General features: G+C 45.4%; 1 protein-coding gene across 1 annotated transcript; it reads left to right on the top strand.

The window, feature by feature from the left end:
• The first annotated feature begins 898 nt into the window (after positions 1–898).
• On the top strand, positions 899–12140 carry cotl1 (coactosin-like F-actin binding protein 1). Its single transcript, XM_034534155.1, has 4 exons — positions 899–1305; positions 2242–2324; positions 8426–8583; positions 9401–12140. The coding sequence occupies exons 1-4, from the start codon at positions 1229–1231 to the stop codon at positions 9509–9511; spliced, it is 429 nt and encodes a 142-aa protein (XP_034390046.1). The 5' UTR covers positions 899–1228; the 3' UTR covers positions 9512–12140.
• Positions 12141–12519: the final 379 nt, after the last annotated feature.

Below are 12519 nucleotides of genomic sequence, written 5' to 3' on the forward strand. Positions count from 1 at the left end.
TTCCTGGCAGCAGTACTGACATCTCAACCCCTATGTCCTTCCCCATGTCCCTGCCTTTTCTCTGTTTGAATGGATAAAACAAATGAATCAATAGAAGGAAGAACCATTCAGTGTAACCAGTCGCATATGAATATCAAATTTCATGCGGTCAATAATGAGTATGTTGTTTTTTATTGGCTAATTGTACTGGGTATTTTCTGTCTGAAAACAGATCACTGTAGATGTAGTACATTCATGTAAAAATGTATCTGGGTTATGATATCATGTATAACAAATAATCTCTCCAAACATATTAGAAATGGCTTTTAGGGATGACAGGCTGCCTAACTAATGAGAAAACATAAGGCTGCTGAGAGGTTATGATTCTACCTCCTTCTGTTTCATGGATTGTGGAGTTCCATTCATACATTGTCATATTCATGTAATGTGTTTATGTAACTCTAACTCTGTTCATCTGTACACATGACATCTATTCTTCTGTCCATCCGGGGAGAGGGATCCTCCTCTGTTGCTCTCCTGAAGCTTTCTTCCCTTTTTTCCTGTGAAAGGTTATTTTTGGGGAGTTTTTCCTGATCCGATGTGAGGTCAAAGGTCAGGGATGTCGTATGTGTACAGATTGTAAAGCCCTCTGAGGGGAGTTTGTGACATTGGGATATACAAAATAAACTGAATTGAATTGAATTCTAAGGCTACATGCTAATTTTGTATTAATACAATTATGACATGCATGTCTCACTGCGAAATGTACAACCACATTTACACACGATTGTGTGAATAAATATATAATATCACAAACAGTGTTGTTTGGCAGCATCCAGTACCCTCCAATCCTTTTTTCGCCTTTATCTTGAAAGTACAAACCGGAAGTTGTCGTCGTGCGTTGCGTCTGCCTTGACAGCGGCCCTCATTCCGGTGACCATTCACAGGGAGAAGGTGAATCCAGCGTCGAAGGGGGACTACTCTGCTGGCAACCTGGTCGACGAGCATCACCAACGCCCATAAAGTAGCGACATCCAGGAAATACAGCCCGCTGCATCCGCCCGGCTCAGTCGCTCCAGTGGTCGTGATTTTGGAGTGAAGCCCATCGCGTCCCGTTATCAGCTGCACTCCTCTGATGCGCTGCATCAACTGTAGAAGTTAGCTGCTCCTTTGACACCGTGCTAGCTCGCGCTCCCTCTGACACCACGCCGACTGCGACTGTTTGGACTTGTCTGACGGGAGAGGAAACATGGCAACCCAAATCGATAAGGAGGCTTGCAGAGAGGCTTACAACCAGGTCCGGGACGATAACACGGACGTCAATTGGTGAGTGCGCCTCTCCACGCGCCGCTAAAGAACGGGACTAATGTGTATTTGTGTGCTTTTGAGAAACGCATTTCATACATGTGGCCGTCTGCGTGTGAATAATGAACACGCAGTCGCCATTCTTTACTTCTCTACATCCATCGATCCGTTTGTTCGATCTGATCGGCGTTAGAGCGGTGATCACATCGCCCGACACCGCCCACTGCGCCTTCTTCTCGGGGCGAAGGGCGCTGAAACATGAGGCGGATCTTCTCTTTCTTTCTTTCTTTTAATAAAACGTAACCTTTTATTTCGAATAAGCCCAGTTGTTCGGCTAACCGGATGCGTGTCGACTGGAAGACACATTTATAAAGACATAGAAGACGCAGCGCGCGGCGTTTGCGGCTTTTTGTCGCGTGAACGTTCGCATTTAAATTGCCACTTGAAATTGCCCGATATTTTCAAGAGGTTGCACCCGCTCACTCCGAATAACGTCGGAGGAAGAGGAGGAAGAGGAGGAAGAGCCTTTCGGAAATCGTTTCCAACTGGATTCGACACACTGATTCCAAACGGCTCAGCCTGGTAACAATATGTAACTCAAACGGCGTCCAGGCGACTCCCATGTCGCTGATCCGATCTAGCTGATCTGGATTCAGTGTTAGCGGGCACACGCACACGCACGCTGCACAGTTATCGGGGCCCCGGCGGGGCAGAAGTAATTTCCTTTGTCCCGTATTCAGAGGGGATAACGTTATAGTAGTGACACGCGCACATGGCTGACACACGGCCCCCCCCCTCTCCCCCTCTCCCACCTTGCAGTGGTGGGCAATCTGTGTGTATTGCGCCAATCTGCGCAGCAACAAAAAAAAGGGCCCCGATGTGCGCAACGATGTAGAGAATCAAGCGCTCGTGAGGGCGGAGGGTGCTGACTGACTGCTGGTGTGTTGTGTCCTCCAGGGCCGTGTTTAAGTACGAGGGCGCCATGATCCTGCCCGCAGGACAAGGGGCGGACTACGAGGACTTCAAGAGCATGTGCACAGGTAAGGAGGGGACCTCATTGAGCATGTACACAGGCAAGGAGGGGACCTCATTGAGCATGTACACAGGCAAGGAGGGGACCTCATTGAGCATGTACACAGGTAAGGAGGGGACCTCATTGAGCATGTACACAGGTAAGGAGGGGACCTCATTGAGCATGTACACAGGTAAGGAGGGGACCTCATTGAGCATGTACACAGGTAAGGAGGGGACCTCATTGAGCATGTACACAGGTAAGGAGGGGACCTCATTGAGCATGTACACAGGTAAGGAGGGGACCTCATTGAGCATGTACACAGGCAAGGAGGGGACCTCATTGAGCATGTACACAGGTAAGGAGGGGACCTCATTGAGCATGTACACAGGCAAGGAGGGGACCTCATTGAGCATGTACACAGGTAAGGAGGGGACCTCATTGAGCACGTACACAGGTAAGGAGGGGACCTCATTGAGCATGTGCACCCGAGTTACTCCACCAAGCACTGCCGGTGTTGGTGTGCTGCTGGCTGGTCTACTGTGTGTGGGGCTTTGTTAACCGGCCTGCTGGATGGGCCACACAGCTTGACTTGGCAGGACTCTAATCTCTTAAGACTCTCGGTGCTCTGTCACCCACTGGCCTTGAGCCCTGCAGCCTAAAGACACTCAGAGCACTTACCACTCTGTGCAGTTGCGTAATCTCCTCCACGATATCCTGCACGTTTTTGTTTAGTTCTTTACAAGGTGAAACGTTGAGGTCAATCTTTTTCTTGTTTTTTGTTTTTGTACAGCATAGAACTTTAAACCCACTAGTCGGCATTCATGTTCACCTGTCGCTGCTTTTGAGTCAAAATAAATACATCTACATAAAGCGGAATAAGGCACCATAAAATGGTTTCAAGCGCTTTTCTGGTTGTGTGAGAGAGTGACTTTTCGAATGAATGATCAAGTCTGCTGCGTATTCACAACCCAGTTATTACCGATCGAGTCCCTCTGTCTGCACGGAGCCCATTTATGTTCATCACGAAAAGAGAAAAAAGATAATGATTCACAGGAAACAAAACTAACTAGAGAGAGAAAAGAGCTCTATTTATATTTTCAAATAGGATTAAATTGATCTCTGAGATATTTGGTCATGTTCTCAGTCTCCAACTTAAAGCATCTGCTCTGATATTGGGTGTGGCTAAGTGTTGTCTTTAAAGATTGTTGCCTCGGGCTCTACTCCTTTTTTCTATTTTTTTACATTTTCTTTGCTCCCTGTCAGTTCAGAGCTCACATTCCTGTGTTGAAATAACTCATTTATTATGACCACGCTTTCGACCGCGCCGCCGGTGCGTTTGTCATCGGTTCCTGTTGAGAGATGACACACAAACATTATCAGACATCTGTCTCTGTGGCCTTGTTTTCCTTATTTAGCAGTGAAGTTGTAACTCTGCAGAAGAGAGAGAGAGAGAGAGGGAGACCTCCGCCCCCCCGAGTGTAGGAGGAGCCGATGCGGGTTGCTCGTCTACCGAGGCCTGAAGAGGAGGGCTCATCCTTTCGCATTGTGATCTTCAAGTCGTCCGACAGGGAGGCACATTCTGTTGTGCACAAGCCGAGTCAATACTGCACGTTTGAAACCCTTCCATGGAAATAGAATGGACACCAAGACTTTTAAGAACACAATTTCTGCTGATGCAATGTAGCAACAAGCAATAACTTATTTAGTCACTGTCATGGATTATTCATTGTAGGTCACCAAACTCTCAGCCTATGGGCAGGATTTTGTGCCGACTTGGGCCCAACAGTTCTGGGTTCTCCCTGTATACAGTCGGACAGTATAACTACAATCCAAACAGCCATCACAAAAGTACCTGCTGTGATTCCAGTTTGAATTGTCTTCTTCGTCTCACGAGGTGTGCTACAGGGTTAGCATTGGTGCCAATGTTACAGGGTTAGCATTTGTGCTAACGTTACTGGATTAGCTTTTGTGCTACTGGGTTAGCCTTTGTGCCAATGTTACAGGGTTAGCATTTGTGCTAACGTTACTGGATTAGCTTTTGTGCTACAGGGTTAGCATTGGTGCCAATGTTACAGGGTTAGCATTTGTGCTAACGTTACTGGATTAGCTTTTGTGCTACTGGGTTAGCCTTTGTGCCAATGTTACAGGGTTAGCATTTGTGCTAACGTTACTGGATTAGCTTTTGTGCTACAGGGTTAGCATTGGTGCCAATGTTACAGGGTTAGCATTTGTGCTAACGTTACTGGATTAGCTTTTGTGCTACTGGGTTAGCCTTTGTGCCAATGTTACAGGGTTAGCATTTGTGCTAACGTTACTGGATTAGCTTTTGTGCTACTGGGTTAGCCTTTGTGAGCGACAGTGCCCGTCCCTCACTGTACAAACTGTCCATTCTCTGGGGAGCATGAATCGACTCAGTAGCTTTAATGATAATCTGTCATTTAGAATTTCAGATTTGACTTTGTGTCCAGGTGAAAATCCTGTACACCCAATGGTGTCACGAGAGGAACGGTCAGAAGGTCACCCGAAACAGTGGAACGCATCCCGTCAGGAGCCTAGAAATAAAAAAAACATATGGGCATCGTTAAAGTGATTAGCATGCATCCTTTGGGAACCCTGCACCAAATGAAGACTAACTTCCCCGTCCTCGGAAGATAACAAAAAAAACAAGACCAAATTTGGACTCCGTTAACATGTTGGTAACACCACTCCTCTCCGAGCCCACCTGACACTGTCCACAGGAGACGGCTCTGGTTTCCTGGCCGTGTCCCGCTGAGGGACCGAGCGTGGGCCCGGGGAGCGGACACAGGAAGACACGGTGTCACCCGCCCCACCGTGTGTGCCATAATGAGGTCATTTTACGCAGAGCACCGTGTCTCCCGACATGTCCGTTTCTTTTTTGCTGTCTCATTGTTGTCGTTTCGGTGCAGTTTCTCTGCTGCAGCAGGAGGTGGGGGAGGTGGGGAGAGGAGAAGCCGTCTGCAGACTCAGCGTGGCGTTAATGGGAAGACAAACCAGGAAATGAGTGAGGAAGTGTGTTTGCACTAGTTCCTCTCTGGCAGTGACAATGACAGTTAAGACAAAGGGTCGGGTGCGTGCGTGTGTGTGTGTGTGTGTGTGTGTCTTTTGTGCGGCCGCACTGATAACACTCTTTTACAGTGGTTGCGTGTTAGTGTGCGGCTCGTCTGATCTGAGCCAAGAGTCTCAAATCGGCTGCTTCAACAGGCGCATAAAGATAATCCAGGTCGCACTGCAGGACTCTGTGACGTTCGGGAAGAATTGACCTGAGACACTGCTTCAATTAGCCCGTTACCACCTTCAGAACCATTTCAGAAATTCTCATAATCTAATTTTGACCATCTTAATCAAAGTCTTGGCCTTTGGCACTTTTTTACTACATTTGTAATATTCGATGCCAAAGCATGTGCAGCGTTAAGTTGTGTTTTGAACAATGATCAAGTTGTATTCATACAGCACCATTCAAACAATTCAACGTGCTTCACACGTCTAAAACAAGATACTGACGAGACTAATGCACACCAAATTACTTTTAAGAAGAAATAAATACATGTTTGACTGCGAGGTGAAAGGCTCGACCGACCCGATGACATCACAAAAGAAGGTGCAAATTGGTTCAGCGGACAAAAGAACCGGACGAACGGGAAACGACCATTTAAAAGGATCATTTGTGAAGTCTCGGGAGGCAAAGTTGCCCTCCATCTTTGACCTGGACAACCCCCTCCATAGGTGACACTGCGTTAGAGACTTTATTATAGCAGATGTATAACGCCACGGTGTCCTTGTGACTGAAAATATGAGGCGACCGTGGAAAACGGAAACGTTAAGTTGCCTCCAGCAGGGCGCTGCCTGATGTGTGACGCTGACTGTCTCAGTGAGCGGGGATGAGATGCTTTTCCACTTTGAGTCTCAGGATGATGGACCATAGACTGTTTAGAAGTGGACGTAGTCATGGTGACGTCACCCGTTAGTTTGTGTACTGATGTTTTGAAGCCTCGAGTTCCTCCATCTTGGAATATGGCCGTGGGCATGTTCTCTTTTTTTTGGAGGAGTCACGTAGAGACCCGGCTCAGAGACTTGTCAATAAAAGTAAGCCCCGCCCTAAAGCATACTCCGCTTTATGGTCTATTTAACAATTCTAATAATAAATTGCATTTGTATAGCGCTTTTAAACTGTATTTGAGGCACTTTACATGGTAAAAACGGAAACAATAAAAGTAATCATAACAGCACACAAGAAAGATGAAATTCAAGGTTCAAAGCAGATTTAAATAGGTCAGTTTTGAAAGTGGCGAGTGAGGTGAGACTGTCTGAGGTGATGGGGGAGAGAGTTCCAGAAGGAGGGGGCAGCAACGGAGAAGGCCTGTCCCCCCAGGTCCGATGCTTGGACAGTAGGGGGGGGGGAGGTTGGTGTCGGTGGGGGGGCGTTGGTGAAGGAGGTCAGAAAGGTCAGTGGCGGTTTTGAAGGACTGGGATGATGTGTTCTCTGGAGTGGGAGAGCAGACGGGCAGCTGAGGTCTGGATGTGTGTGTCTCTAAATGGACCGTAGTTCACGAGATGAACATCATCTCGTATTGAAGAAGACTTGAAACTAGAGATTGAGACGACACTTGTGGATTCACTTCACTCTGCAGAACTGGAGGCTGCCGACAGGGCGGGGCTTTTATAGCTGGGTATAAAACATTAGCGATGATGGTTGTGAACATTCCTACTGGTAGAAGTCCTAATATTGTAGATATTTAGGCCAATCTCTACACGAAGACCACCTTCTTCTTGTATGGATCAATATTGTGTCATTTACGCATATCACATGACATTGCATAAATATAATAATAATAATAATATACTGATAGGATTAAATGTCCAAGATATTTAATATATTTGAAATGATTATTTACACAATAGGTAGATTTCCTAATGTTTGTGATGCATATACATTAAACAATAATAATAATTATAGCCACAGCAGTCTATTCTTTTTGTATACTTTATCTTGATTATTTCACTTCCCAATTTAAATTATTAGCTTTCATCAATAGGCCTTTTTGTGGCATGTCATGTTCTCAGAAGTTCTTCCTGTGTCAGTTTTGGAGAAGCTTCATTGTGCTGATTGTACAAATGACAGAAAGAGAGCAGCTCTTTTCTGTGAAGACCCACATCAGAGTTTTGTTGGGAGAGAGACAAACATTTGGCGGAAGCGGCCACCTCGTAATTCTCTGGGCGACTGTAGAAATAAATAAAACGAAGAAACATGTCATATTCATAACACAGACAGGGGATACCGTGTTTGAGATTTGTATGTTGATATTAGGATGCAGCAGGAATAATGCAATGATTTAATTCAAAAAATCTTACAAGCTGGAGTCCAACATAACAATCAGGAAAGATAATTAATACATAAGATAATGAAATAGTTCTGAAATGTACAATGCAGGTTTAAATAAGACTAATATAAGACTAATGCCACACAGGTCAACAGGTTTGGTCCAATGGTAAACTGCGTTTGTACCCAGGAGGAAATCTAATATAAAAAGTTTCCCTAAATCACTCCTTCAAGCCACTTAAGAACCAACCCGTTCCTCCCAGTGGTTCTTGCATAAGGCCCATTGTTCCGGTTGAATGGGATTCAGAGGCCCGAAGAGGTACAAGTCGGGGAGAGAAACGCAGCACAAGTATTTTAGGGTTTGCTGCACGTTCCTCACAGACAGCGGCTCCTTCAGTGGACCACCATGACAGTGATGGGCGTGGCCACTGGCACACAACTGCAAGGCTCACAAAAGATTTTACTCCATTAGTCTGTTGACCTGAATATTTTCTACACACACACACACACACACACACACACACACACACACACACACACACACACACTTCACCCAGTTTGGGACTGTGCAGTGCAGTGGAATTACAAAAAAAGCAGAACCGTTGTATTCATCCTCACTGCAACTGTTGCTTTCTCTCTTTGTCTGTCTTTCTTACACACACACACACACACACACACACACACACACACAAGATGTACAAACAGTGGCCCACAGGGGGTGGGATGAAGTGTCTCATTTAAAAAATCTCTGCCGTAATGTCTCAACACTCTTCTGTCTCCTCCCTCAGATGACGCCCGTCTGTTCGCCTTCGTCCGGATCACGATGGGGGACGCCATGAGCAAGCGGGCCAAGTTCACCCTCATCACCTGGATCGGGGAGAACATCAGCGGGCTGCAGCGCGCCAAGATCAGCACCGACAAGGCGCTGGTCAAGGAGATTGTGCAGGTCAGTGACCGTCACACGTGGAGGAAGTGGCAATTACAGTAATGGCAGTCATCGTGAGGCAAAATGGCCAAAATACGATTAATCAATAAACCAGCTGAACTCTAGATAATCCAAAATAATGTGAAACATTTAGCAGTATGGGCTATGTGCGCTTCATATTTACATGTTAAAGCTGCACCAATCGATACGTTTATATTAACATTAGGGGGGGGGGACAATGTTGTTCCTACAGTCATCAGGTGGAAACCCGATTCCAATGTTGCTCTGTAGGATATGTAAACCGCATGAAAACACGCAGCACAGTGCAGCTTTCATTCTGCATTTGAATTGGACCACGTGGTACCGTGAATGTGACCAGCCATGCTGTCGTACGCTCACCTGAACCTATTGCCAAAGTGTTGGAGATATTAAAAAGATCTGTTATTTATATTACCTGTTGTAAATTATTGTGTATCAAATTAAGAGTTGTTATCGAGTTCAGTAGCTTGGAGATCTCCTCTTTATCAACTCTTGGACTGAATTGTGAAAGACACAATGCAGTGGCTTAATAATTGTCCCTGTACAGAGGACAAATATAAATAATTTTTGATAGCAAGCATGCTGTCAATTATAAACTATATATTTTGGGATGACTCCTATATAAGTGTTTAGTATTATTGTTGATGGATTCAGGTCCAAATCTTCCCATTATTGTGGCAACTTCCCCTCAAACATCACGTACAAAAAAAACCAACACATTTGAAGAATGTAAGCCCTAATTGGGTTGTGTGAAGTGAAAAGTAACGTTGGTGTTTTCTGAACTCTTTTGTGTCCACAGAACTTTGCCAAGGAGTTCATGTTCAGTGACCTGAGGGAACTGGATGCGGACAACATCCGCACAGAGCTGAAGAAGGCTGGCGGAGCCAACTATGACGCTCAGGCCGAGTAGAGAAGCCCCATGGTCCACTGGAAGTGTCGGGGTTGGGGTTTGTGGGGCGGGGGGTGGAGGGTGTGGTCAGGGTGGGGTAAATGGGGGTGGAGGGGGGTTGGGGCAGGGCCGCTACCTCTTGGGGAGAGGGTGAGACGGGATGGAGAGGGCTCTTGAGGAAAGGGAAAAGCACGCACAAACCGATCTGAGGTGCACCAGCAGCATCCTTAGGACGTCTTTCTAATACTAACCAAACACGTTCATGCTGCCTAATGTCAGCTTATTAGAAAACAGCATTCTCTCTTTTTTCCCCCACTAATTTAACAACTTATTAATTTACTCCCAACCACAGCTTCAGAACACATTAGTGGGACTGTGGCTACTGAGTGTATTGGCACAGTTCAGATGCTGTTGGTGCACCTCCAAATGATAAGAGGTAGGGCGTTTACCTACTGGACTTTAACAGTGTGGTGTTAGGGGTCCTATCTTGGATATGTAAAAGGTACTTCCACAGCACATCTGGGGGCAGATCAGGGCCCCATTGTCCCCAGGCAGACACTGGAATATCTTACTTGAGTTTTTGCACACGTGATCAGCGACACGTAAATAGAGGTGCAATTGAACTCGTTTTGCACAATGTGATTGGTTTGTTTGCTCAGCTCAGAAAAATCAAACTTGTCTCGGGGGGGAAAAATAAATATGACCCTTATTTTAGGCACCCATGACGAAAACAACAACGCAGAAAATATATATTGACACGTGAAAGATGCCCCTCACTGTGGAAAACCCTGAAGATGGGAGGCTCGATGGCACTTTCTGGTCTGTGTGGTGAATGAATATCTGGTGATTAGCAGCGGCTTAGCTTAGCATAACGAAACAGGGAAATGTCCTGAGGTAACTGAACCTGCTTACGAGCTCCTCTAAAGCTAATTAACACATTTTCTGTCCGTACTAAAACTGACAGTCACTGTTCATGGCTGAGAAACATTCCGGCGGCGAATTGCCATTTTTACACTTTGGTTTTTGTACCAATTAAACAAATCCGATACAATATATAAATGAATGAGCATGAGAGGTGTTGGTATTCTTTTTCCCCCTGTTTTTTGGTCCGAGCCATACAAGCTCCTTCCCCCTATTTTCAGTCTTTGTGCTAAGCTAACTAGCTGCTAGCTGGAGCTTCGTGTTGAACGGACAGATAGGACAGTGGTATCTACCTTCCCATCTACCCACAAAGAAATAACAAGAAAGCAAATGAGCCAATTTTCCCAAAAGCTGTTCCTTTTGGCGGCGGCTATCTGACGGGTCCACGCTGACATGTTGCACTCATTGCTGAGGATTCGCTCCGCCTCTCTAATGTGTCATTAAAAAGCAAGTGGATAGCCTCAAACTGGCCTCCCTCCACTCCCAGCCTCCGCCCCCTCTCCCCAGTCAGCCCATGGTTGGTTATCTACTGTGCTGTGCATCACCATCTCACTCATCCTCATCTCAGCTGGGCTGCAGTTGAGCAACAGGAAGTTGCATTAATGAGGCTTCAGCGCTGTTTGCTGCGGAACGATTTCATGTAACAAGGATGAGTCCGTTGACGAGGACCGAGGTCTCCTTCTGGAAGGAAGCTCTTTACTGGCAGGCATGTGTTTGACAGCGGAGCCTGCTCTTAGTCATGATACACTGTACCTCCAGGAGGAAAAGATCTCCACTCTCTCACAATATCCTTGGCGATGGTCGGCGGCTGCTTTGAGTAAGTAATCCTGCGTCATGCCGCTAAGTACACGTTTAGCTAGCACTTCATCTCAAGCCAGACAGCTGTGTTTGGATTGCAGCCTCAGTCAACCATCACGGACTGTAATTCTCCCTCCTGTCTTCCTACTTGTGCTTAGTGCTGTGAATCCCTAACCCTAACCCACTAGTCCAATTGTGTCTTTTCTTTTTTCGTGAGTGATCATTTCCGGACCTAATTTTGATCTATATCCTAATTTTGCACTTTTTACTGTCTCGTTCCAGTTTGTTAGATGCGATCAATGTTTGCTGGGGCAGAATTAGTAGAAGAGGCTTTCGGCCTGTAGATATTATGCCCTATGAATACAGAGAAACCTCTAATATATTGAGCAGCCGTTCTAGTCGAGTATTGAATGTTTTCCCCAAATCTCAAAGGATTCCCAGAATGGAGATCTTTTCCTCCGGTGTTTCATCTCACGCTCTACCACTCAAAGGTGTCCATGCCTACTGTAACATACTGTGTTTGACTGCCTTAGCCTCCCAGGGAGAGAGGGGCATCATGGGAGCTTGTAAACTCTACACTGTGATTGGCTGTCTTCCTCACATGGGGGCGGGACTTTGATCAGCACATGGCTCATCACGACATGGGCCTGGTCTCATTGTCCCGACCCAGGAGGAGCCATTTCTCGGTTGTAGCATCTCTTGTTAATTTGGTTTCAACCCTCTCTTCTCTACCCCCCACCCCCCCCTCATCCCCTGCAAAAAAAAGTAAATGGATGTTTTTCTTGAACCTTTTTTTTGTTTGTTTTTTGTTTTTGAGATTAATTATATTTTCTCTAAAGTGTTTTACCTTTTTGATTTGATTTTTAAAAGCATTGTTATTGATCATTGGCAGAAGAGATTTTCAAAAAAATAAATAATGTTTCAAAAAAAAGAAAGAACAATTAATACTGAGGGGGCACAAGATCAGTCATTTCAAAATAAAATTGATGTTTTTTCCAAAACCTGCTTCTCAAAGTGTCTTTTGTCTTACCATGAATAGTAGGTGTCTATGAAGCGTTCATTACCATGAATAGTAGGTGTCTATGAAGCGTTCATTACCATAAATAGTAGGTATCTATGAAGCGTTCATTACCATGAATAGTAGGTGTCTATGAAGCGTTCATTACCATAAATAGTAGGTATCTATGAAGCGTTCATTACCATGAATAGTAGGTTTCTATGAAGCGTTCATTACCATAAATAGTAGGTGTCTATGAAGCGTTCATTACCATGAATAGTAGGTGTCTATGAAGCGTTCATTACCATGATTA

The sequence above is a fragment of the Cyclopterus lumpus genome, chromosome 6, assembly GCF_009769545.1.
Source record: "Cyclopterus lumpus isolate fCycLum1 chromosome 6, fCycLum1.pri, whole genome shotgun sequence".
NCBI classification, from domain to species: Eukaryota; Metazoa; Chordata; class Actinopteri; order Perciformes; family Cyclopteridae; genus Cyclopterus; species Cyclopterus lumpus.

Bases quoted from the DNA above. Each gene is read 5' to 3' on its own strand.
- cotl1 (XM_034534155.1), top strand. From the start codon at position 1,229: ATGGCAACCCAAATCGATAAGGAGGCTTGCAGAGAGGCTTACAACCAG. The intron at 2,325-8,425 runs GTAAGGAGGGGA...CTCCTCCCTCAG, and splicing joins CTTCAAGAGCATGTGCACAG to ATGACGCCCGTCTGTTCGCC. The intron at 8,584-9,400 runs GTCAGTGACCGT...TTGTGTCCACAG, and splicing joins TGGTCAAGGAGATTGTGCAG to AACTTTGCCAAGGAGTTCAT.